The following is a 24,574-nucleotide window of genomic DNA, read 5'->3' as shown; positions in this document are numbered from 1 at the left end:
ACAAACCATGGTATCCATATCCATATCCATATCCACCATATTCACCCGCCACAGCAGCAGCAGCAGCAGTCGCATCGGAATCGCCCGAGTCAGAATCACCACCAGGCCAAACAGCAACCAGACCAGTAGCAGTAAAGAAACGGAATCGACGGCGGCGCCAAGCTAGTCAATGCCCCCCCACCGCTCCAACAGCGTCACCACTACCAGCGGCAGCAATCGGGGGTAGTACGTTAGACGCAGCCGCAGATTGGGAGGAGACAAGCAAGCGCCGATTCTTGCGCATAAGTTGGTTGAGGCTCTTCTCGAGCTTCTCCGTCTCCTTGCGCGCCGCCGACAGCGCCTGCTCTGCGTCCTCAAGCGACAGGAGCGGGACGTTGCCGAAGGGGCCCGGCGACGTGAAGTTGATGCCGCCTGCGGCGGCGGCGATGGCTGCCGACGAGGGCTGCGGAGTATGATCCTGTTGATGTTGCTGCTGCTGTTGTTGCTGGTGGTGATGGTGATGATGATGATGGTGGTGGTGGTGATGATGGTGATGATGCGATTGTTGCCTTGTTGCCGACCCGGCAGCGGCATCACCAAAGACATCTTCGACGGTGGGAAGTTGGGAATTGAGATGCTCGACGTCATACACGCCATGCGGACCGGCATGGTGAAGGTCATCGGCGAAGGCGCCCACGGGCCCCGGGTAGCTCAGCTCGGGCGGCGCGGCGCCTGCATCAAGCACATCGTCGTGGGATACGGGAGGCAGGTGGGATGAAGATGAACCCGAGGGGCTGCCGAGGCCGCCGTACAGCCACGGCGCAACCGAGCTCAAGTTCGCGGCGGCGGCCTGGGCAGCTGAGGCGCGGGGGTCGGTGGTCCAGGTGGACATTGCCTTTGGCAGGCTCATGTCCCTGGAATTGAGTTTGAGTCGCGGCAGCACGTACTGGTTGATGTAGTAGATGGCCTCCTCCCGTTGGATCTTGTTGACAGGGTCCGATGGGTAGGCGCCCGGTGCCGGGGGAAAGTAGCTCGGCGGTCCGTTGGGTACCGCGCGGCCCTTGATGAGGCTAAAACCACTACCAGCGTCGTGGCGGGAGGAGACGAAAGCTGCGGGGTTTGCAGTCGCTTCGGCGACGAGTTGTTGAAGCTCAAGGAAACGGTCTTCTTCTTCGGGGCTGAGGTTCCGAATGCAGTCGCCGTTGGGCGTCAACAGGATGCGCGTGCCGTCCATGATTTTCCGCACTGGTTTGCCCGCGAGGAGCGCCGCCTGATCGTCCTCAGTGACAATTGATTTGGTCGGGGCCACCGAGTTCTTCGCCTGGTCCCGAGCAACTGCGTTATTGGCATCATTCCGCGACTTGTCCAGCTGGACATTGAATGGCTTGAAGAAAGGTAGGCTCTCCAGATTGTCAGGCACCAGTCCAGCCGCTTGGAGGTCGTGCAGCACCGAGGCAGGTGTTGGCAGGGTCCGAGGAGTCGACGCATCAGCGTCCCTGTCCTGCATTTCGCCTGCCTTGCTCTTTACGTCGCCATACCTACTCTTGTGCAGCGGTTCATCGGTCAGGGTGGTGGTCTCGTTAGCCGTGGACCGGTAAGCCGACGACTCTTCCTTGACCTCTTTGACCTCGGCAGCTTCCTTGGTCTCCTTGACCGGATTCGCGTAAGTCGCGAGCGGCGTCTCAGGGCGGCTCACCGTAGGTGTCGCAGCGTTGCTGCTCGGCTTCTCCTTCTCCTTCTTTTGCTTCTTCTTGCGGCCAATGATAGGCCCAATCTCGACGGCCGCTTCTACCTTTACAGGCTGCGCTGCGATTGTCGCTGACTCTTTCTTCAATGCCTCCTTGCGCTGTTTGCGCTGCTGGCTCTTGGTCGTCGTTCGCACAGGCGCCGAGCCAATCCTTGACGGGGGAGGAGAATTCGTGCGAGAAGCAGAAATGGACGCCGATATGATGGACGCGCTGTCCGAAATCAACTCGCTGACGGGTGTCTCGGGGCGAATGGCAGCCGCAGCCACAGACCGTACAGCGGGAGTGGTCAGCACCGGAGTCGGCGGCGACTCCGTCTTGGGCGTCGAGACGACTCGAAGGGTCTTGGGAGCAGCCCTAGCAAGGGGAGACGACGTTGAAACCGACGTCGGCGCCGGAAGCGCTGGGAATGCCGAGTCCCTCTCCGCAGTCGCTTTGTCTGTCGCCGACTGCGCCTCCACGTCCTTGATTTGAGCCGCCTTGGTCGCCGCCGCGATGTTGAGAATGCCAGGGACTGGACGCTTCTCTGCCTTCTTCTCAGCGGGCTTTCCGGCAACCTTCTCTGGGACCTTTTCAGAAGCCTTTGGCTCCGGCGTAGAGGCCTCGGTCTTCTCGGCAGCGGGGGTAGGCGCAGGTGTGGCCGCCGGCTTCTCCTGCTCTCTTTCCTTCCCTTTCTCTTTCAACTTCTCTTTCGCCTTCTCGACGGGCTTCTCTTGCGCTTTTTTGCTGCTTGATTTGATTGGCGCTGCCTTCGTCTGCGTAACCAGTGTTGCTGACTGAGGTTTGGGCGAGCTGAGGGCTGGGAAGTCCTCATCCTGCAAGACCTTTGCTTTGACCTTTGCAATATCCTTCGACAGGCCGCTTTCCGCGGCAAGGGATTTGACAGCTTTCTTTGCCTCCAGCACCGACGGCGTGATGGCTTTTTTAATGAGCGGGCTGGAAGCGCTGACTGCAGGCTTTACAGGAACCTTGGGCAGCGCAACAGGCGGAGTCTGACGTCCTAGACTCGCGGTGGGCAGAGACGAGTGCGAAATGGCCGGAGATGGATGCGAGCTTGGGAAAGAAAATCCGGGCGGCACCGACGGGGTTCCTGAGCGTCCAAAGGACTCGAACGCGCCGGGAGGCTGCCGAACGGTGGCGTCAAAAGGCTCGTCGGCGACAAGAGCATCTATGCTCGATCTGACCTCATCAAGCAACGGGAAATCGTCGTCTACGTAAACCATGATTAGCCTTTGGTCCCTGAAAAGTGTAAGAAGGTTCTCGAGTGAATAAATCAGGCTGAAAAATACGTCTCAACAGCGAAGGAGGGAGCAGCACAACAAGCCAGCGCCACTATGTACAGGAGGGCTTGGGTTACGTCAACAGACTACCGTCATCGTCTTCCCCGAAACTGTGAAGAGGCGAAATCGTCCTTGAAAAAGCGGTGCAATGATGCTCTATTTTGATCACCGATGTCATCTCAGCCCAGCCGGCGCAAAACCTGGGGCCCAAGTTAACGTACATGGGAAAACCTTGAGGAAGACGATGAGAGCTTGCCTGACGTAACCCAATAACCCTGGCGATGCAAAGTCCCTAGTCGCGACGGGTAACGGGACATATGGACTCCAACCGCTGGGAATGCCCTTGCCCTATCCCTCCATTCGCCCAGAAATGCAAAAACGACGCCAACCCAAGGCGGCTCCCCCTTCGGAACCGGCTCTTGTGTGATGCTCCATGAAAACAAAGGGTTTTGCGCAATTCCCTGATTGCCTCTGAATCCTCATCCCGGCTGCTGCCTCGGACACTGTCGTGATATATAATTTGACAAGACAAGAAACAAAGAAAGTGCTGGCCCCTCCCAAAAATGATTGACGAAACAAATAAGATCAAGCAAAAGAGCGACATTCGCCCATCGTGGCCGGAGAAGATTGCTGCTGCTCCCTCCAAGGTGATATCACCAAGCCCGGTAGCCCGGGTTGTACATCATGCCGGGGTTGTTGTACCCACCTTGCGACTGACCACCGAACAGTCCCTGTCCGAGTCCGGCATTGCTCTGTTGCTGCAGATGCTGCTGAGACTGCATTCTCGCCTGCAGGATACTCGGGTCCGCAAGATCTACTAAGCCACTCCCCCCAGAGGAGGAAGTGTTAGCGTGTCTGTGCTTCTTCCCCTTCTTCTTCTGCTTTGAACCCAAGTCTTGGAAGGCTCCAGGCTGAGAACCGTAGAGCATTGCCAGGTGGCTCGAGGCAGGAGCTGGGGTGGAGGAGGTGGAGGGTGGGTACTGATTGGGAAAGGAAGAGAACATGTACTCACGCTTTCCGGCATCATGCGCCTGAGTGCCTGCGCCCCGGCTGCGGAAGAGCTGCAGCATCTCGTTGGTATCCTTCGAAGCGCCACCAAATGCTGCCGACCCAAAACCGGGTTGTCCGAACACGCCCGGCGGTGTACCCGTCGACTTGAGTCCCGGCGGCGGCCCGGGCATAGAGGTGGCATAATACTGACCGCCAGGCTGAGAGTGAAACGACGTAGGCATCATTGACGACTGCTGGGCCATGATGCGGGGGTTCGCCGCGAGCTTCACAGCCGTGGCCGACGCAGCATCTCGGCCGTCATTGGCGAAGCTGAAACGCGACCCTTGACGATTGTGGCCTTGGCCTTGGAACAAGTTCGCCTGCGAGGAAAGATGGTCGACGAAGTTGGTAGGCTGGCGCATGAAGGCGGTTTGTTGCGGCGTCATCGTGCGGCTCCCGATCGAGCCCAAGTTCCCGGGCGTTTGAGCAAAGCCGGAGCCGACTGTCTGGCCAAAGAGCCCATCAGTGTTGCCTCTCTGGATAGGCGGCTGCGTAGCGCGACGAGTATCAAAACCAGCGCCTTCGCGGCCATGGTCGCGATCCTCCGGTTCTCCGCCCAGAGCGAGGCTCCCGCTGCTCTCAGGCTCGCCCTCTGAGGGCTCCCGAATGCCACCGGATTGCTGATCTCCAACACTGCTACTGTCTTCAGCAGCGCGCAGAGCGCGCCGCCGCATTCCACCGTAAGCATCAAAAAGCGGGGGATAGAGCTTGTTGAATTCATCGGGCGGTAAATCGCCGCCCACTTTAGGGAACACGAGCGTCCAGCTCTTGAGCGACTTCTGTAGCGACCTGAGGGCATCTTCCTGGGAGCGCTTCGCCCTCTCTGATTGCGTGCTGTCTAGCTTCGCCTGAGCTGCAGACGGGGAAGCCCGAGCCGATGGTGCTGTGGCGGAAGAACCGGGTGGTACATCTTCGACGGCAGACTCGGCAGTTACTGGCAACGCGTTGGAAACGGCAGGGCTGGGGGCTGCCGCACTGGTGGCGTGGCTGCCCCGGCGACTGCGGACCTGTGAATTGCGGGCCCAGTTGGCCGAGGCTGGAAGCGCCGGAGCCTCCCCGTTATCTGAACCGTCCTTGCTGGAGCTCCTCGCCATGGGCTGCGCGACAGTGGGCGAAGGTGAGGGGTGCGCTTGCTGTCTTGAAGCGGAACGCGAAGTGCTGGCGTTCGGAATCGGGCGTTGCGTATTGATACTGTTTATCGAAGAAAGGTCCTGCCGGCTGTAGCTGTCCTCCTCGTCGCCCAACTCATGCAGGAACATGCATTGCCGATTCGTGCACTGTTCGTGACGCAGCCAAGCGGAACAGTACTTGGTCGTTCCCAGCTGTGCCCTAAGCACCCTGTCGCCGTTTTGAGACCCATTGACTGCCTGGATGCATCGAGCTGCTTCCTCATTTTTCTCAAAAGTCACGTAGACGCCTAGAGAGTGGTTTTGACCATCGGTGCCCTTGCGACTGCTAATAGAAATCTTGAGGATGTTGCCGTATTGACCAAAGAACTCGGGCTTGCGAAGGGTTCTGAGTAACTCGTCCTCGCGGATTGTCGGTGTTAACCCGGTCACATAAACCAAGTTTTTTTGGACGACCCTAACGCCAACGAGGTTTTTGCGATTGTCCTTCTCGGCCTCGCGCCTCTGAGCCTCCTTCTGACGCTGCTCGGCAGCTCGTTTCTTCTGGTTCTTTTGGATATTCGCTCGGAACTCGGCAATCCTAATTTGATGTCAGCAGCCGAAAACCCAGCAGCAAGACGACTTAGCGTACTCTTCCTGCGTGACGACCTTCCACTGGATGGTCTTGTCATCGTACGGTCGGCGGCATGCCGGGCAAAGACCGTTCATATTTGTCCGAATGTTGTTGAAACAGAACTGGCAAATCTGCAGGACAGTCAGAGGCAGAGCTGAGTGATGGCATAATACGGCATTCATCTCCGTACCTGATAGCCGCATGGGCATGGTCGAAAATTCCGGTCAGAGAGATCAAACTCCTCGATGCAGAGAGGACTGTGTGGACGTGAAGTTAGCATGGCTGACGGAAGGGAGCTGCGCGAGCACAAGTGGCGGAGCTCCATACCAGCAGTCCTCGTCATCGTCGACGTATGAGTCTTGTGGTGCCATGGTTGCGGATTGTTGTCGGTGCAGGATGCAAGACTGAGTAACGTGATCGCCGGCGCGGCAAGAGGAAACTCGCTCGATTTAATCGGTCGGTCGCGAGGAGAAGGATGGATTGCTGGGCGCAAAGAACAGAGGTCAGGAGTATTAGGTTGTCGCCGATGCAACGAAACGGTCGCTTAGTGAAAAGAAATAAAACAAATGGTCGCTCTGATCAACGCCTGCTGAAAGTTACAAGGAGGACCCGGATATGCTCTGAGATACGTGGTGGAAAATGGCCGAGGGAAAACGGATCGTGCATCAAGAGCAGTATGGAATGAAGGAGGATGGAGGCGACGCAGAGCCTTCCAGCAAAAGGTTCGAGGACTTTACTAATCTAATTCGGGACTAGCGTCTTGTGGCACGTGTCGCGCCGCTTGTGGTTGGCTGACGGCTTCAGGGCGAGTAGACGCGACTCCGAGTCAGTGGACCGATCACTGGGCAGCGGATGAAGAAGCAGCACACCTGCAAACCTGCCGCGACGAGTTGACACAGGACAAAGGTTTGCGGCAGTTCACAAGAGATGTTCGCTTCAGGTAAGTAACTTGACTTCTCGACCTCCAGTTTCGGTCATAAAGTTACGCTAGACTCATGGCTCACAAGCACTAAATGCACGTGACGTTTCACGTGCTCTCTCCGGGACTCGACCGAGCTCCGAGCTCGACCTCAATTCGATTTAACTCATTCAAGCAGCATTCTCGATCAAGGCCAACGGCTGATTCTTCCCAATTGGCCACTTAACCCTCCCAATCCCGACCATGGCCAGCAAGCTCTGCAAGAACAGGGCCCTGGCCTTCGCCCTGCGGCCAGCGAACTCGTCCGTTGCAGCGCGCAGCAGCGAGGCCGTCGTGCGTTGTTTCGCGACAACCGCTCGCGCCAGCGTCGCTGTCCCCAAGGATGCCCAGAACCTGCGCACTGCGCCTCGCGACCACGCCAAAGGCACCCTTCAGGCGCCTCTCGTCAACCCTGCCGACAAGTACCAGTCCAAGGCCGACAACATGCACAAGTACGGCTCGTGGCTCATGGGCTGTCTCCCCAAGTACATCCAGCAGTTCTCGGTCTGGAAGGACGAGCTGACCATTTACATCGCCCCGTCCGGCGTCATTCCGGTCATGTCCTTCTTGAAATGTAAGACAGGTTCTGAGGAGGATTGTTGGGCCGGCGGCGGCTGACCGTTTGCCCCAGATAACACGGCCGCCGAGTTCACCCAAATCAGCGACATCACCGCTGTCGACTTCCCGACCCGTGACCAACGATTCGAGATCGTCTACAACCTGCTCAGTGTCCGGCACAACTCCCGGATCCGCGTCAAGACCTACGCTGACGAGGCCACGCCGGTACCCAGCATCACCAGCCTCTTTATGGGTGCCAACTGGTACGAGCGGGAGGTGTACGACCTGTTTGGCGTCTTCTTCGTCGGCCACCCCGACCTTCGCCGCATCATGACCGACTACGGCTTCGAAGGCCACCCGCTGCGCAAGGATTTCCCCATGACGGGCTACACCGAGATCCGGTGGGACGAGGAGAAGAAGCGCATTGTCACGGAGCCGCTCGAGCTCACGCAGGCGTTTCGCAATTTCGAGGGGGGATCTAGCGCCTGGGAACAAGTCGGCTCTGGCGTCGACCGGACTCCGGATACTTTCAAGCTACCGACGCCGAAACCGGAGGAGAAGGCCGAGGAGAAGAAGTGAGCGGCTCGGAGTGCTGTACATATTGTGCCAACAAAAGTTATACAATCCGCATCCGAATCAGAAGCAAGCGCTGTTTCTTGTTGGGGAAATCTCAGGTGTGCGGAACCTGGTCCGCAATGGTGTGTTTGTTGCGGTCCGATGAGCTTTGGTAATACCTGCCATTTACCACCACGTCACAAATCGACTTCCTCTGTTTTACCACCTCTTCTCCCAGCCATGAACTCATGAAACCAGGAGCCGGCAAACACCTGGTCTTTTCGGGCTGGGGTGATGCTCCTGGCTCACAGATAGTGTGTGGGGGCAGCGAAGGAGAAGCATTTGATGAAGCTCAAACTGAGTACAGCTTCAACCCCCTAGATCATCAACGGGCTCCTGCTCAACTCATAGACATCTGCCAACTGCACCCAACCATCTCCCCGTCTCTCTTCACAAAAACTCTAACCAAAGCAAGAAGAAACTCTCTCCTCGCGACTCATCAATCTGAAATACCGAGCCTGACTCCACACAAACCCACCTCACTCACACCCTCTGAGCTGTTCAAAAACCCGCAACCCCACCACACAGGTTCAAGAATTATTCTGTTCCCGGCAAGGTGGCCGAGCGGTCTAAGGCGCCACGTTAAGGATTTTCCTTAATTCACACTCTCCATCGAGTTCCGTGGTCTCGAAAGGGGCGTGAGTTCGAATCTCACCCTTGTCATGGCATTTCCCATATCCTTTTGCTTCCTTCACCTCTGTGTGCTAGCACGGTGCTTAGTTGATTTTTAGATGGTTTGCCGGCAGCTGATGTTGTTTAGCAGTCCAGCAAAGGGTGACTGCTTATGACCTAGCCCAGCTGCTTGCAATGGTGAGCTGTTAAATTGTGTGCGGTCGTGGAATGTTAGTTTGCAGGTACTTGTACTCCCATGGCGAGATTACCTTGATTCAGCGTTGATACTACCCGTGAGAATGATATACACATTGCTGTTCATCCACCTGGCAGGAGTACGCGTCACTCAGTTTGACCCCTGAATACCTCATCCCATGTCTGCCCTGGCCATATGATCACAGCATGGCGTAGTAAAAGGGAGGCACAAGGAGGAATGAGAAGTGTCACAGGGATCACGTGCCACTGTTCGTAGCTTTTCAAGCTTTTCATTGCAGATAACAACACAAAACAGAACAAGCAAATGTATCCAACCCAGATACGACAGCATCGCTAACCAGCCCGCAATGAGTAAACCTCCGTCCCCGTCCGGGCAGTTAGACCGCTTATCCAAAAAGCCGGGTATATACGTGACAAATATATGTACAGAGAAACCCCCAACCTCCCCACAAAGCCCCGGCGGCGTCTCAGAGCTTCCCCTTGTATCCCTTTGGAGCCAGATTGACATTGTACTCGAGCTCGAGCACGGCCTTGTCATCCCCCTGGATGGGTTTAAAGTCGACCACCAGATCGTCCTTGACGGCAAAGACGGTATCGCTCTTAATCCAGGGGTCGTCGCTGGGGTACAGCTGGGTGGTGCAGCCCTGGAAATCCGGGTGGGTGACCATGATGTGGATGTGGGCGGGCCTCATGGGGTGGCGGTCCATGAGCGTCAGAAGCTGCCACGACGGGCCGTCGCGCGGCAGCGAGTAGGCGGTCGGGTGCAGGCAGTAGAACCAGTAGCGACCCTCGGCGTTGGCGCGAAACTTTCCTCGCAGGTTGTTGGGCGTCTGGTTCTCTGGGTCCTGGAAGTCGTACTTGCCGTTGGCCGACGCCTGCCAGATGTCGAAGACGGCGTTGGGGATGGGCTGGCCCGTTGTGATGTCGCGGATCACGCCGTGCATCTTGACCACGCGCCCGCCGGCCGGCACGCCGTCTTGGAAGATGACGTCGCCCATCTCGCGGAACGGCGCGTTGGGCGACCAGAAGGGTCCCAGGATGGACGACGAGGTTGGGTCCATGCCGGACTCGGAGACAATCTTGTGAGCGATCTCGTCGACGAGGCTGGGACGGCGGGTTAGCTTGAGGTTCGTTTCTAGACCAAGCCATAAGGGGGTAGAAGGCACTTACGACTCGAGGCCGATGACGTCGCAAATGCGGTGCGCCTCGTTCCGGGTCTTGTTGCTCTTGACGTATATTTCGCCCAGGGCGTTGATGAACTTGACGCCCTCCATCCACTCGTCGATGGTGAGCTCAACTTCACGGGCAAAGTCATGGATGTGGCGGATCAGGGCGCCCAGGACCTGGCGGTTGCGGGGCGTCGTGTTGGGACCCATCCCGTTCACCACCTGGTCGGTAAAGTTAGGGTCGAACCGGTGAGAAGGCTTGTCAGAGGCCATTGTGAGGATTGTGATAGTTGTCGTGGGGCGTTGGGATGTAAGAGAAGGTAAGGTATGGAAAGACGGATCGGTAATGCTCGGGTATCACAGTGAAGAGGTTTTGATCAGAATGATGAAGGAATAGGAAGCAGATGGCCGGAACAGAACAACTTGATTGAGGTCAACATATTATATAGACCTACCACGAATCCGGCAGTCGCCTCAACCTGGTCTTGCTCTACAGCGTGTCATCTTGCCGCGGATCGTGAATCCGGGCAACATGATAGGATGCGGACCATGTGGCATCCATAGTTTCCCCGCCGAAACAATCGGGGTGCTTTCACGGCAGGTTGTCCATGGTCAGGTCACCATCACGGGAGTGGGGTCGGGGAAGGAGGCAAGTCGGGAGAAATTTAGCCCTTGCCACGAGGGCCTACCAGGGACCGGCGAATTCAAGGGGCCCGACAGAACGTTTGCCCCTCATCCGAAACTTTCCACGTGCAATGTTCCAACTGTGCCCCAGCCGAAACATGGCCTATTGCAGTGACAGCGCATGCCTGTCAGAAAAAGTTAACAGCGTGCTTGGCAAACAGGCGCTTGCCGCTGCCATCTCACGAGCAAGTTACTTCCACGTGGAGTCATTTGTGCTGCATGGGGAAGATCTGCGCCATTCGAGATCGATTCCAACCCAGCCAGACCTTCTTTCGGGATCCGTCTCGATTCGTTTTCCTGTGGCCATGGAGGTATGGGGCTCGCCGCCTGACTGCAAAGATCTCTCAAAGCGGGGATGAGCCTTTACCCTGCGGAATCTGGGGAAACGAGGCTTTGCGGCAATGTCGGGTCGTGCTTCGCTGTTTCTGTCGCGTGGAGCCAAAGTGCAGGCGGCCAGAAATCCCGACCTTGTCTGAGCGATCTCCCATCTACCGCCGCCGCTACCGACCCCACATGGCACTTCCGAGGGCGGGAATGTGCCGAGGGGTAAAGATTCACACCCGACTGCCGTCAGTGGATGTGCTGGCTCTCTTATGGAGAAAACATTGGAATGAACTGCGACACAGGTAACCATTGGCTGCGATGGTAATTCCTACGCCAACACCATTCTTGTCGCTTTGAATGCATCGTACGACCGAGCCTTTCGGTTGTTGTGTCTTTGAAGGTGAAGAAATTGGTCTTGTATCTCCAATTTGAATGCCCAGAACAGGCCCGACGCCGCGGTCGACGTCATCCAGCAATGCCCCTCCATCACTTGATGATTGGGACCTGGACCCCGCCAGGAGCCATCTTTACGGTCGAGTTCGACGACGAGAACCTGACGCTGAAGCTGGTCAAGCGCACAGAGATCCCACACGACGAGCCGATATCATGGATGTCATTCGATGTATGACACTAAGTGGCCGAGCTGACTGTTAACAGGGAGTGATGCTCACCATGAACACAGCATGCCAAGAAGAATATTTACGGCGCCGCCATGAAGAAGTGGTCCAGCTTTGCCGTCCGGAGCCCAACTGACATTGTGCACGAGGCATCACACCCCATGAATCATGACCGTATGTTTCCGGTGCTTGACAGCCAGACGCAAACCGCTGCTGACCCTCTCACCAGCCAAGGCGAGCAGCCCTGACACGAACACGCGCGCCATCTTCCTGCTTGCGGCCAAGCAGCCACCCTACGCCGTCTATGCCAACCCCTTTTACAGCCACGCCGGCTTCGGCAGCGTCTTCTCCGTCTCAGACACAGGCAAGCTCGAAACCAACATCCAAAACTACCCGTACCAGCCCAACACGGGTATCCACGGCATGGTGTTCGACCCGACCGAGACGTACCTCTACTCGGCCGACCTGACGGCCAACAAGCTGTGGACGCATCGCAAATTGCCCTCGGGTGAGGTCGAGCTGCTCGGCAGCGTCGACGCGCCGGATCCGGGCGACCACCCGCGCTGGGTCGCCATGCACCCGACGGGCCAGTACCTCTACGCGCTTATGGAGGCGGGCAACCGGCTCTGCGAGTACGTCATCGACCCGGCGACGCACATGCCCGTCTACACGCACCACAGCTTCCCCCTGATCCCCCCGGGCATCCCCGCGCGCGACAGGGAGACAGGCAAGGGCCTCTACCGCGCCGACGTGGTCGCGCTGACGTCCAGCGGCAAGTACATGTTTGCGTCCTCGCGTGCCAACAGGTTTGACCTGCAGGGCTACGTGGCCGCCTTCAAGCTGCGCGACTGCGGCAGCATCGAGCGTCAGATCTGCCTGAACCCCACCCCGACCAGCGGCGGCCACAGCAACGCCGTGTCGCCGTGCGACTGGAGCGACGAGTGGATGGCCATCACGGATGACCAGGAGGGCTGGCTCGAGATGTACCGCTGGAAAGATGAGTTCCTGCACCGCGTCGCGCGGGTGCGGATCCCCGAACCTGGGTTTGGTATGAATGCGATCTGGTATGACTGAGGGCGAAGCAGTTTATGTAATGGTGAGCCAGACTGAATACAACTCATGCAAATTCTGTACTCTCTGGCAGGATTGTCTTCTAGTGCTGGGTTGGTCCTCGACAACGTACGGCGGGGGTGTCAGTTTGCAGCGCCTCTGGCCAACTCAAGTTATATATCCGTACCTGGCTAGATTCGGCTTTCAGCAGTGACGTTGGACTCGGGTGTCTTGATGGATTGACCTCGGCGGTCGTGAGGAACGTCTTTCCCTCCCTCGCTTCCTTTCTTTTGTGCCTGCGAGGCCGGTTCTTCTGTTTCTGGGTAGTCGATCAGATGCTGTTTCTATTACAGCTCTCCTTGATGGCTCGCCTTCTTTTCGGCAGCTCGGCAGCTTCATCGGCATTGGTTAGTTCAATTAGTATCCTGGCGCATCGTCAGGTGATGGGAAAACTCACGTTTGTGGCATTTTCGCTTCTTGTCCTGGAGCTGTGTTCGGAATTAACCAAGTTACCTGGCAGTAAGCACGGGGATTGTTAGGGAAACAGTAGAGCAATGGTCAGTGGAGCTGGGCTGGAGGATACAAGACAATTAAGAAAGAGTCAAAAACATGGATAGAAAAGATAACCCTAAGATTGGATAAATGGAGAACAAAATGGGGAACTTCCATACACTACTTAGTGTTAGGCGGGCGAGTATCTGCATTACCAATTCAGCTTGACGCTGCCGCGGCTGTCATACGATACATGGCACTGAAGTTGTTTCAATATCTTACGCAGAAACATAGAGCGCAAGAAGAATATAATTTTCTCTTTCTTTTCGTGAAGCCGTACGAGTCTGCGTTCCAAAGAGGAAGCCGTTAGTAAAACGTTACGGGAAGAGGTTACGGGAAGAACGGAAGAGTCAGCACTCGTGGGAAGGGCAAGACTTAAAAATTATGTATCGAAATTGTACTTTAGGTATCAAGACAGCTAATACTTGCAACTTCGGCCGACGACATACTGCCTACATTTCCCTAGGGTCCTACGAAGGGAGCAAAGGCCTGAGTAGTACTGTGACATGGAAGGCTGCCAAATGCCAAAATGTCATAAATTTTGAATAGCTTCAGCCAATCATCAATGGCGCGATGGCAGAGTGGTCTAATGCGTGAGACTCGAAATCTCATCTCTTCGGAGGCGTCGGTTCAAATCCGGCTCGCGTCGACTTTTGATTACCTTATCAAGATGGGTGTTATTTTCCTTTTTCTACTGCCCTCCACTCCGTCCATCCATAGGTCCATCCAACATCGGTCCCTCAGTCCCAATTTTCTTCCAACGCCTGCAGTGTGCACCAGGACCCCAGGGGTCTAACAGAATCAGCCAAAGCTCCACATGCCTTGCCATAACCTTTGCAAACTCCATTTCACTTGGATATCGTCTAGCAAACAGTTCAGGTTGTCGATTGTCGTGGTGGCACTACATTCCAAGAGAGTTACACAAAGCTCCGTGTGCCTTGCCATGACCTTTACAAAACTCCCATTTCACTTAGATATCGGCTAGCAAACAGTTCAGGTTGGTCGATTGTCGTGGCAGCACTGCCGTGGGGGACTGCTTGACAAACGCGCATTGGTGCCCTCTGAGGACTACCGCAGCTGCAGAGGCACACAAACAATCCACGGTTGGCACTAGTTGACACCAACATGGTCACCAATCGCCTTCTACACACCGCACGCAGCTCCCCGTCAACCATTTATCAAACCAAGGAGGCAGCAGTCATCCTATATATTCTGTTTTCGCCTACTCCGTGCCATCGCATTTAGTAGCAGGAGTAATGCTGAACCAGATTCCATTTCCCAGGTCCCAACTACTCCCGTCGCTTCTTTCACCAGCTTCTGCCTGTAAAGTGACCCTCTGCATTCAGCAGTCAGGAGCATGGACGGAGTCCCAGAGTTTGAAACCTCTCCGGAGGCTGCTGATGCCAACACTCAACCAAGAGTAAAACCCAAGGCTCTTATCGAGGAATACCTCGTACAACACCTCGAAATCTACCGCGAGCTTCGTGAGCTCCAGCAAAAAGCAAGCACCTGTCAGGACACAGCTCTTCTATGCTGCTGGCTTCGGGCTCCCCTTCCAACACCATCACCTACGTGACTAACATAGACGGTTAGGGCTGGCAAAGCGAGGATGCGGACGCCTACTTCCAGAACCAACGACAACGCGCCGACAATGCCGACGCCGAAGCCAAGGCCAAGTTCTTCAAGTTAATGCACAAGATTGGTCTTGAGATCGACGCCGCAACGTCGGCGCTCAACCTCCGAAGGCCGAGTCATGGCGACCCGCGGCCCGCCATCCTGGACCTCTGCATGGCTCCGGGCGGTTTCTCCTTGGCCGCCCTCACGCGCAACCCGGCCGCGCTCCTCCGCGGCATCACTCTCCCACCGTCACAAGGCGGCCACGAGATTCTCCTCCGCAAACGCTGGTCGGAGACGGACCCTAATGCCCAGGTCTATGTCTCCTTCTGCGACATCACCCTCCTGGCAGACGAGATGGGCACTCCTCCATCCAGCATCCCGGCTTCGCATCCTGATGCTAAGTCGTTTTCGTCTGATCGGCCGTTTATTGAGCAGCAGTTCGACCTTGTTTTTTGCGACGGCCAGGTCCTTCGCACCCATGAGCGGCACGAGTGTAAGTCAGCCTTCTCCCGCTTCTGACACTCTGGTCTTGGTTCCCAAAGTATTACACATCAGTGCTTATTTTTGAAAGAGAATCAAAATAAACTGACGTCCATCTAGATCGCGAAAAGTGCGAGGCAACCCGCCTAGTAACAGCGCAGCTCGTCCTCGCCCTCCAGCGCATCCGTTCGGGCGGCACAATGGTCATCTTGCTGCATAAAGCTGACGCCTGGCCGTCTGTGCTCCTGATGCACACATTCGACTCTTTCGCTGAACGCGTGGAGCTATCCAAGCCGCAGGCAGGACACAAGATCCGGTCGTCATTCTACATGGTCGCCAAAGGGGTGAGGCCGGACTGCGAGGCCGCGGTGGAGGCGGTGCGGCAATGGAAGGCGGAATGGAGCCTTGCTACTTTTGGGCTGGGCGCCGTGACCGGTGATTGTCAAGAAGAGGATGGGCTGGGCGAGGCGGAACTTGAGGTTTTGGGGAGCGGAAGGGAGGAGAAGGTCAGAGCTGTGTTGCAGGAGTTTGGGCCTACGCTGTTGAGGCTGGCAGAACCCGTCTTCGCGGTACAGGTGGAGGCATTGAAGAAGGCGCCTTGGATGAAGAATATCTAAGGGCTGGGTCTAACTGTCTCCCGACTCCCAGCTACTCCCGCCTCCTCTCAGCATCCATCCTTCCGCCCTCGGACCCATACTTGACCTTTTCCAGTCCAAACTCAGTATTGAGTTCCGTCCTCAGCGGCACCTGCTTCTCAAGGATGGCAATCAAGTAATTAACGCTCGAAAACGCAATCGAAATTTGCCAAATCAACCTCAGCGCCAGCACATACGTCTGCACAGTCTCGTCCCTCGTCGCCTCCGGAAACCACCACACAAAGTCAGCATACACAATCTCATACGCCATGTTCCCGCCCTCAAACGCCTTTCTTGCCGCCGCATCCCCAATCATCCCCTGGTTCATAATCAGCCCAACTGCGGCGAGAACTAGAGCTGGTAATCTACAACGTGGCTCAAAATTGGCCATGCCTCTTCTTCCTCAACTGCAAGGGTCGTCTGTACAACCGACCACTGGTAAACAAACAATTTCAGGAGGCAAGACAATGTTGATGCCAACTGGCCCACCCACGATCAACACCCCCAAAAAATACTCCAACCCCAACCTCCGCACCCCCGCCCCCCCTCCTACACCTGATCCCAAACCCTCAGAAACTCCCTCCTATCAAACATTCCCTCTGCGCCATGCTTCGCCACCAGCCTCCAAAGTACCCGCATCCCGTCCCCGTCCCCAAACGGCCGCCGATCCGCTCTATCCGGCAGCTTCCCCCGCAGTCCATCCACCAGCGCCCCGATATCCCTCAGCAACCTATCCTCCTCCTCGGTCCACACCCGAGCCATGTCCTTGGGTATCCCGCGGCCCTGCACAAGACTGTCCAGCACGATCCGCGTGTTGGCCAGCGCGATACTCATCTCGGACTGCCGGTCCGTGGTGGCCTTAACAGCACGTACGACCAGGTGGGGCGGATATCCTTGGGAGATGAAGTGCGTCATTGACGTGGCCGGGTCGATGGGCGGTGGCCTTCTTAGTGTTGCGGAAGTGGGAGGGGGATTGGATGAGGATGAGGCTGGTGGAGGGCCCAAGTAAGCGCTGATGGCGGACGTACGGACGTGGATCGCGGAGGACGGCTGGGCTTGGGCTGTGGTGGTTGTTGTTGTTAAGGCCCTCGCGGGCTGCTCGGGGGTGTTGATGGCTGGCTTTTTGTCTTTACCGTTGTCTTTGGCATGGGATGGTGTTCGACTTCGGAAGATTTCCTCAAGTTCAAGGACTCTTCTTCGCCGTCCTAGGTTTGCTGGATCCCAAGCGCGGACCTTGCTGGCAGATTCGAAGGCATCGCTTGAGTTGGAGGTTCTGTCGCCATCACGTTCCACCGATGGTAGAGGTCGGTCGGGAGAGGATGGAGCCCTCGGAAGATGTTGAGATGCATCCTGAACGGAAGGAACCGCCTCGATTTCCGACCGCAGTTGCTGTGAGGAAGTAAGAAGGTCGTCGTCTTGCACTTCAGACTCGGTGAGGGCTGTATTATCAGCATGTCTTTCGGTATGCTGCACAACCCGGGGGCGCCTGCTGGGGGTTTGCTGGCCGGCAGCTGCCGCTCGGGCCGCCGCAACCCCTTCCCCAGCTCGCTCAGGACGAGTCTGCGGCGTTTCAGGAATCTCACTGCTCAGGTCGTATCGTGGCCTTTTCCTGACCGAACCTGAAGATAAGACGGCTGACGACCTCCTAGCCCTCTTCAACCCAAGAATAGGGGGCGACGACGCGAAGTCGACGTCGGCTGTTTGCGGCGCAGCCAGTCGGCCCATCTGCTCCTGCTCAACCTCTTTGACGTCCTCCTCAATTGCCTCCTCTGCTTTCGCTCCCTCTTCATCTTCCTCACCATCTTCATTTTCTTCCCCTTGTTCGGGCTCCTCCTCTTTTTGCCTCTCGAATTCCCTCACCAAAGTCTCAAACTCCAACAAATGCTTCTCAAACGCAGCCTTCAACTCACCAGGCACATGCGGTTCCGCCACCCAGTCAAAGCCCAGCCTCTCAGCGACGATGCCCCAGTTGCGATCAAAATGCGCCTCGGCCGTCGCACACCGCCACAAGTCCCAAAAGTCGACCACATGATGCTTGATCTGCACCCAGGGGCCGGGCATAAGACCATTAATCTCGTTGAACGCATTGAAGTCACGCCAGAACTGTTCCTTGGGTGAGATGGGCGTGTGTCTATGAGAGATCGGGGGGGGGTGAGAGTTGCTACGGTCGACACTGTCGGCCAGCGAGGGTGCAAACTCCTCACCCACATCATCATCCTCATCGATGGCCGATCCAGGCTCTTCCGGCACAGGTGTTCCCTGGAAGGCTGAAGTCGTGTGATACTGCGTACGGCCCACACCATCGTCCTGCGGATAGGCAGACCCCTCGTCCCCACCCCCAGGAACCATGTCAGATTCAGTCTCCTTAGGCACGAGTTCCTCCACTTCTTCCTCCGGATCCAGTACGTCATGCTCGGAGGGCGCTGGCATGACTGTAGCGAACGAGGCCGTAGCCCCCGGGCCGGGTGCAACCTCCGTCAAGTGGACGGCCTGGCGTACCAAGAACCCCAGCGCTCGCGCCTGGAACTTCGCGATGCGCACTTCCGCTCGCCGGAGATTCCTCCGTAATAGCCATCCTTTCACGGCCGGTTGGATTGTCCTCGCGGCTTCGATCAGTCTCCTCTTGTGCGCCAGATCCTGTAGCCTGGTCATCCCTTGGCCATTCCCGCTTGGGCCCGTGGGAGATATTGGAGGCGCTGTAGGGGGTGGTCGTGCAAGGTGAGCTCGCTGATGAAGCGGGGGTTTTGGTGGTAATCTCGGGGGTTGTGGTCTGGCCGGCAGGGACTTTGCTGGTGGCGATAATCTCGCTAGAAGTGCGGATCGAGAGAGCTGGGCTGGAGGAGCCTTAGTTGCTGGCGGTTTGCATGGTTGCTGGCCGCGTTCAGAGGCCGCCACGTCTTGGTTGTCTCTTAGCGAGAGATGTCGGAGCCATCGATCACGCCATGAATGCCAGCTGTGGTGCGGGTGCTGCGGACGTCAGACACTGCAGACAAACAAACAAACAGACTGTACCTACATGCTCCTCAAAGTCTTGATATATCTTGTTGCTACTCCATTTCCTGCTTGCGCCAGCGCGTTGCTTCACATACTCGGTCAAGAGCCTGTCGTCCTCTTCGGTGAAGGGGATCCTCCTCTTGGGCTCGCGGGCCGGTCCGGAGGTCGCCTCGGCTCGCGTCTTCGGTGGTGCTGGCTTGGGTCGCGATGCGGCAGCGGCGGGTGCGACCTCGGGCGCACTACCTAATCGTGTCCGAGGAGGCGGCAGCTCCGCCAGCACTGGTGGCAGTTGGTTCTGCGGAAGGAGGGACAAGTGCTTGAGCCATTTGTCCCGCCATGACTGCCAGGAGTGTTGTGGATACTGAACGGGTTAGTAATTGCATGGTGCACGTGTTTGCGATGACTGGGCAAACTACAGACCCGTTTGGCAAGATCCATGTAGATTGCGTTGCCACTGGCATTCTTGCCTGCTCTCCGCACCCAAGTGACGAGTATCTGCTCGTCTTCCTTGGTATATGGCGCCTTGATAGCCCTCGTTGGGTTCGTCGACTCATGGATCCGGTATTCCTCGACGTTGGCGAGCTCTCCGTTGGCCACCGACTGGTTGATGTACTTCCAAGACACAGACCCAGGGGGGCACCCTTTCCGAGCATGGTCATCAATCAAGACGTCGGCGTGCTTCTCCAGGAGCACAACCTTGCCGCCATTGTCCTAGGATGAAAGTTAGGTCTTGCCGTGGTGCAACAGGGGGGAGGGTAGAACGTAGAAGGGGACCCGCCTTGATTTTTCCCACTATCTCACTCCGAGTGGGCACGCGCTGGGAAACCCAGAACTTGATGCCGTTGAATAAGGTGCCCTCGTATTTCCCGTTTACTCCTTCGTACACCACAGGGGCCGCCATAACGGCATCCCGACAGACAGGTTGGGCAGCCTGGAAGCCGACCCTAACCCCAACCCTGTCGCGGGCGGTTACCAGTAAACCAGTGTCAAAATGAGCCTGATAAAACCACCACGGGGGAGTGACTTAATGGGCGTCACCTGAAAGAACTCCCAACATGGACACGATGGGTTCGGCGACTGAGAATTGTGCGTGCCTCGCCTTCGACGCGTATTCAGGGATCTGAGTGTGCGAAAGAGACTCAGGTCCGGATGATGGGGGTAAGCTCCGCGAGAGTAGAAACTGGAAATTGTTGCTTGATGGAAAAATTGGATAGAAATAACCGACGTATGAGGCTAGTGGCCTTTCCTCGTGCACATCAATAAGAGGAGGAAGTTGCGGCTTTGTACGGACATGAATAAACTTCAGGCTTTGCGCGTGACGCGATGTTGGTTTCCTGTGATCGCGCGCTCACTATCCGTAAGATTCCCCTTACGATGCAGCGGATCGGTTTATTGCTTAAAATGAATGAATGCTTCATATCTCGCTTAGCTGCAATTACCGAATCATCTTTGATCTCCCCTCCACCGCATGCACTCCACGACACACAGAGTTCAGGTCAGCTTTCCTGACGCTCGCTTCTGCTGCCGCAACATGGGACATGCTGCTACCGCTTCAAAGATAAGAAGATTCAACTTCATGATTTTATTTCCATACATTATTCGGAGCGCGAAATTGTCTCAGCTCTCTCTATAGATCTTTGGATGCTTTTGCCGTCCACTCCGGTGGTTCCCTGCGGTTCAGCTGAACTGTTAGACTGAGGGTTGCGCCGAATTGAGTCTCACCCCTGGCGGCTGTACCAACAAACCTTCAAGTTAACTCAAGACAGGAAGTCGGGCATAGGATGCAGTTGGGGGCCAACTTGCCTCACAGACATACATCAAAATGGGCGTCATCGCAAAGATCGCCCTCTTCGCTCTTGGTATCTCATTTTTCATCTTCGTGACCTTTTTCGGCCGGCTACCTGCACTCAGGTATGAACCCTACAAGTCCTCATCTGACTCTCGAACTTCATTAACGCGCCCAGACGCACGCCAATTGCCTGGTTGCACCGCTTGATATGGGTTCACCTTCCCAACGGGGCTGTGAGCCTCGATGAACGACTCACCGGACGGAGGGTGACATCCTCCTGCACCCGATTCTTCAACTACATGATGTACGACCGGCACCCAACCGTCCTGGTACGACCCTCACCCCTGCCCACCTCTCCTCCAGTTCAAGCACCCCCCACTCATTCTTTCCCAGATCTTCTTCCTAATCCTCCTCGTCGGAGGCGAGTATTTCTACCTCCCAACCGCCTGGCCGCAACTCACGCCCCTGGTCAAAACAACCGGCACCATCTCCATCCTCCTCCCCTACCTCTTCCTCTACCTGTCGGCCTTCTCCGACCCAGGCACCATCACCCCGCAGAATCACGCCCACGAGATGGCCCGCTACCCGTACGACTTCTCTCTCTTCCACCCGGGCGCCGAGTGCGCCACCTGCCACCTCTTGAAACCCGCCCGCTCCAAGCACTGCAGCGTGTGCAAACGCTGCGTCGCCCGCGCCGACCACCACTGCATCTTCATCAACAACTGCGTCGGCGCGCGGAACCACCACTGGTTTATTCTGTTGTTGCTGTCGACCGCCGTGCTGACGCTTTACGGCGGGGTGCTCGGGGTGCGGTTGATGACGGCGGAGATGCGGCGGAGGTTTCCCCACTGGGAGATGCTTCCGTGGCGGGCGAACGGCGGGGCTGGGATGGACGTTACGGATTGGCTGGTCGTTTGGAGCTGGGGGATGCAAGACGGTGGAAAGGGGACCGGGGCCGGTGTGGCAATGGGGGCGGTGACGCTGCTGGCGTTGATGACGAGTCCGTTGGTATGGGGGTTGCTGGGGTATCATATGTGGTTAGTATACTGCGGGACGACGACCAACGAGGCGATGAAGTGGTCGGATTGGCAGGTTGAGATGGATGAAGGGTTTGCGTTCAGAAGGAGGTTGGACGGCGGGAGAACTAAGGATGTGAAGGTTGAGCCGGCGTGGACGCGCTGGCCGGTCGAGGCAGAGCAGGTATTGGTGAGGACCGAAGACGGGAAGCCGCCAGCGGAGGGGGGGAATCTGCCAGGGTTCGGGGAGTGGCAGGCTGTTTGGAGGCTGCGAGACGTCGAAAATCTCTATGATTTGGGACTCTGGGATAACTTTAAGGACGTGTTTGTCCCTGGTTTCATGTTCAGGGATCCTTACGTGCCACTGCCTGAGGGGAGATTGCGTCGCAAGAGGAAGAGGAGGGCGAGGAAAATCTACCTGGCATAAACTAGATGGGTGGATAGACTCAAGAATAGAACACCGAGCCTTGGACAGTGACGCGAGTTCGAGACATTTAAGAACTCTGTTTAGGGTATCAAGCTATATCGTCTTTCCTGTCACAATCCTCGTACGCCTATCATACACGCCACTTGCGCCTAAAATAACGCCTTGCCGGGACTTAGCTTGGCTTTCCGTTCCGCAGAAGCAGCCATCTGTTGGATATCATCAAACGACACGATCTTCTGGACAGTCTGCGCGGGCAGCGAGGGCTTCAACACCCTACCGTCCTCAACTAGGCCAGCCATCCTGCAGATGGCCCACCTTGCCCCAACCACGCCAACCCCCTCCCCATGCGCATCCGGATCCCCGGCCGACGTCGCCCAAATCTCGTTCTCCCACCCTTTCTCACTTCCCTCCAGCCACGTCAAACTCCCCCTTTCTATTCTCCTCAGCTCCTCCCACACGTTGAGGCACACCTCATCCACCCGGCTCTGCGCCTTCCCCGCCTGGGTAACCCTCGCCAGCTTGTCCACCTTGGTCAGCACAACAGTCGTCTTGACCTCCGCATCCCTCAAAATCTCCAGCACCATCCGATCCGCATCCTTGACCCCAGCCACGGCATCCACCAGCACCACCGCACCCCTCAACATCTCCCGCCTCCCGAGATACTTCTTGATCTCCTTCCCCCACTCCGCCTCACTGCCCAGCCCATACCCAGGCATATCCACCATAATAAGTCGATGCTGCGGCGGCGGCTCCTTCTTCTCACTCAGCGCTCTCCTCTTACTCCGCGTCCCAATTCCACCCAACTCCCGTTCCAACTCCTCCTTGACCTCCTTCGCCCGCTGCAGCGCCGCAAGCCGCTGCTCCTTGGTCGGCACCCCAAAACCGTACGCGTTCAGGGACCGCGTGCTCCCCGCTATCTTGCTCGTGATGGCGAGCCCCATGGCCCGCGCCCGCCGGGGGTGTAAATGACCGGCCTTGTTGGAGACGGCGCCGGCCAAAGCGTTGATCAGCGTCGATTTGCCTGCGTTGGACCGCCCGAGGAGGCAAATTTCAGGAGTGTGGGTGTTTATGGGGATCTCGAGGAAGCGCGAGGAGCAGTAGAGGAAAGTTGGGGGTTTCGCCGTGAAGACGTCGGTCGCGCGGGAGAGGGCGGCGTCGGGAGGGCGAGGGGCCGGGAGGGCGCGCTGGTTGGGGTCGTTGGAGGGTGGCGGGAGGAAGGAGAGGGCTGGCAAGGTTTGGTTTGAGACAGGCTTGGGTCTGGACGGGAGCTTGGAGGAGGCGGTTTTGGAAGTAGTTACGGAGGAGGCAGATTTGGATGTGGTTCTGGAGGAGGCGGCGGCCGTGGCGGACAAGTATCGGCACGGACGTCGGGTCAGGATGTTGTATAGTGTTATCGGTGATATCCTCTTTGGGGTTGCCATTGCGTCGGAAACTAACTGACGTCCCTTCAATACCTTTCGTTTGTGCTGGGTTTGATTGCCGGGGAAAGGGTGCGAGAGTCCGAAGTTGGGCAAATCGCGGTTTGAAGTTGAGATGCTACAGATTACATTTCTGCCTGCCGGGAGAAATACACCGATAAGGGTTGGGGTTAAAGTTGGTTAAATCAATCTACGGAGTCGAGCTTCTTTCGGATCCCAGCGCTCGTACAACTCGTTGATCACAACCCTATCCAACAACCTCAATTCCTGCGAACGATTCACGATACCCGGAGAACCCACCAAATTCTCGCCCTCACTCATACCCACAAGCCGAGATGACCACCACGGCCCCAACCCTCCGCTCCCTTTACCGCGCGCTCCTCCGCGAACTCCCGCCACGGCCGCTCCTCTCCTCGCCGCGAGCGCCGCTCCACCAGCGCCTGCGCGACAACTTCCAACAGCCACAGCAATCCCACAAGCAGCAGCAGCAGCAGCAGCAGACCCTCTTGGCGGCCCAAGCCGAGCAGTACCTGGCCTACCTGCGCGCGCAGCGCACCTACGTGACCCTGCTCGAGCGCTACAACCCGGGCATGGGCATGGACGAGGAGGAGCGCGTGCGGTTGACGGCGAGGCGGGTTGGGATGGATCTGCCTGTGGAGTATGGGAATGGTAGTACCCATGAAGGGCAAGAAGGGGAGGGCAAGAATTAGAGGGCAATACAAGCAGGTTGTGTCTTTGTGGGTCTGATGTTATGGGCCACCTCTGCAAGTTTAAAAAAGGGATAAAGTACGGCGTTTCGGCGAAGGGTGTTAGCATATTAGGTTGGATGTTTCTAAGGGTAGGAAGTGATTGTTTTTGAGGGTGGTATGTGATATACAGTATGGCAAGCATTCGGCAGGATTGGGATGGTATTCTGACGCATTGTATCAGGGGAAGGAGGCTTAGTCGAGGTGTACCATCGATTATAGATCATGGGGGAAATATTATTCTTACACCGCTGTGCCCTTGGGCTTGCCGGACCTTCAACAACTTACTATACAGGAAAACCGCGC

The 24,574-nt window shown here is 56.8% G+C and overlaps 11 protein-coding genes and 2 non-coding genes across 13 annotated transcripts; 7 read left to right on the top strand and 6 right to left on the bottom strand.

Moving 5' to 3' along the window:
- Positions 1–68: 68 nt before the first annotated feature.
- N657DRAFT_2812 (uncharacterized protein) lies at positions 69–3,302 on the bottom strand. Its single transcript, XM_062786608.1, has one exon. The coding sequence runs from the start codon at positions 2,945–2,947 to the stop codon at positions 167–169; it is 2,781 nt and encodes a 926-aa protein (XP_062651860.1). The 5' UTR covers positions 2,948–3,302; the 3' UTR covers positions 69–166.
- Positions 3,303–3,657: 355 nt separating this feature from the next.
- N657DRAFT_675922 (uncharacterized protein) lies at positions 3,658–6,165 on the bottom strand (the record flags this gene model as incomplete). The annotated part of the gene is made up of 4 exons (XM_062795859.1): positions 3,658–5,761; positions 5,813–5,925; positions 5,985–6,051; positions 6,122–6,165. The coding sequence occupies 4 exons, from the start codon at positions 6,163–6,165 to the stop codon at positions 3,658–3,660; spliced, it is 2,328 nt and encodes a 775-aa protein (XP_062651859.1).
- A 480-nt stretch (positions 6,166–6,645) lies between these two features.
- Positions 6,646–8,178, top strand: N657DRAFT_638491 (uncharacterized protein). Its single transcript, XM_062791605.1, has 2 exons — positions 6,646–7,326; positions 7,384–8,178. Exons 1-2 carry the CDS (start codon positions 6,957–6,959, stop codon positions 7,887–7,889), a joined length of 876 nt encoding a protein of 291 aa, XP_062651858.1. The 5' UTR covers positions 6,646–6,956; the 3' UTR covers positions 7,890–8,178.
- Positions 8,179–8,475: 297 nt separating this feature from the next.
- On the top strand, positions 8,476–8,588 carry N657DRAFT_t21. Its single transcript has one exon. It is a non-coding gene; the product is annotated as a tRNA-Leu (tRNA).
- Positions 8,589–8,981: 393 nt separating this feature from the next.
- N657DRAFT_607082 (Intradiol ring-cleavage dioxygenase-like protein) lies at positions 8,982–10,496 on the bottom strand. Its single transcript, XM_062790235.1, has 2 exons — positions 9,924–10,496; positions 8,982–9,857 (listed from the first exon to the last, which is right to left on the bottom strand). Exons 1-2 carry the CDS (start codon positions 10,190–10,192, stop codon positions 9,221–9,223), a joined length of 906 nt encoding a protein of 301 aa, XP_062651857.1. The 5' UTR covers positions 10,193–10,496; the 3' UTR covers positions 8,982–9,220.
- A 906-nt stretch (positions 10,497–11,402) lies between these two features.
- N657DRAFT_651861 (3-carboxy-cis,cis-mucoante lactonizing enzyme) lies at positions 11,403–12,618 on the top strand (the record flags this gene model as incomplete). Its single annotated transcript, XM_062794242.1, has 3 exons — positions 11,403–11,549; positions 11,610–11,718; positions 11,774–12,618. The coding sequence occupies 3 exons, from the start codon at positions 11,403–11,405 to the stop codon at positions 12,616–12,618; spliced, it is 1,101 nt and encodes a 366-aa protein (XP_062651856.1).
- Positions 12,619–13,713: 1,095 nt separating this feature from the next.
- Positions 13,714–13,795, top strand: N657DRAFT_t22. The gene has a single exon. It is a non-coding gene; the product is annotated as a tRNA-Ser (tRNA).
- A 428-nt stretch (positions 13,796–14,223) lies between these two features.
- Positions 14,224–16,004, top strand: N657DRAFT_2583 (uncharacterized protein). The gene is made up of 3 exons (XM_062786477.1): positions 14,224–14,647; positions 14,740–15,256; positions 15,364–16,004. Exons 1-3 carry the CDS (start codon positions 14,504–14,506, stop codon positions 15,858–15,860), a joined length of 1,158 nt encoding a protein of 385 aa, XP_062651855.1. The 5' UTR covers positions 14,224–14,503; the 3' UTR covers positions 15,861–16,004.
- Positions 15,864–16,383, bottom strand: N657DRAFT_638487 (uncharacterized protein). The gene has a single exon (XM_062791604.1). The coding sequence runs from the start codon at positions 16,267–16,269 to the stop codon at positions 15,892–15,894; it is 378 nt and encodes a 125-aa protein (XP_062651854.1). The 5' UTR covers positions 16,270–16,383; the 3' UTR covers positions 15,864–15,891.
- Positions 16,384–16,427: 44 nt separating this feature from the next.
- On the bottom strand, positions 16,428–20,194 carry N657DRAFT_659868 (uncharacterized protein; the record flags this gene model as incomplete). The annotated part of the gene is made up of 4 exons (XM_062795022.1): positions 19,651–20,194; positions 19,293–19,583; positions 18,895–19,233; positions 16,428–18,845 (listed from the first exon to the last, which is right to left on the bottom strand). The coding sequence occupies exons 1-4, from the start codon at positions 19,771–19,773 to the stop codon at positions 16,428–16,430; spliced, it is 3,171 nt and encodes a 1,056-aa protein (XP_062651853.1). The 5' UTR covers positions 19,774–20,194.
- Positions 20,195–20,355: 161 nt separating this feature from the next.
- N657DRAFT_638486 (zf-DHHC-domain-containing protein) lies at positions 20,356–22,154 on the top strand. Its single transcript, XM_062791603.1, has 3 exons — positions 20,356–20,783; positions 20,837–20,990; positions 21,055–22,154. Exons 1-3 carry the CDS (start codon positions 20,695–20,697, stop codon positions 22,102–22,104), a joined length of 1,293 nt encoding a protein of 430 aa, XP_062651852.1. The 5' UTR covers positions 20,356–20,694; the 3' UTR covers positions 22,105–22,154.
- Positions 22,155–22,177: 23 nt separating this feature from the next.
- N657DRAFT_638484 (uncharacterized protein) lies at positions 22,178–23,617 on the bottom strand. Its single transcript, XM_062791602.1, has one exon. It carries the CDS (start codon positions 23,523–23,525, stop codon positions 22,254–22,256), a length of 1,272 nt encoding a protein of 423 aa, XP_062651851.1. The 5' UTR covers positions 23,526–23,617; the 3' UTR covers positions 22,178–22,253.
- Positions 23,618–23,844: 227 nt separating this feature from the next.
- Positions 23,845–24,574, top strand: N657DRAFT_638483 (uncharacterized protein). The gene has a single exon (XM_062791601.1). It carries the CDS (start codon positions 23,858–23,860, stop codon positions 24,230–24,232), a length of 375 nt encoding a protein of 124 aa, XP_062651850.1. The 5' UTR covers positions 23,845–23,857; the 3' UTR covers positions 24,233–24,574.

Source organism: Parathielavia appendiculata, assembly GCF_033297405.1.
Source record: "Parathielavia appendiculata strain CBS 731.68 unplaced genomic scaffold N657scaffold_1, whole genome shotgun sequence".
In the NCBI taxonomy this organism is placed as follows: domain Eukaryota; kingdom Fungi; phylum Ascomycota; class Sordariomycetes; order Sordariales; family Chaetomiaceae; genus Parathielavia; species Parathielavia appendiculata.
Note: the sequence above shows the minus strand (reverse complement) of the source record. Positions and strands in the feature narration are given on the sequence as shown.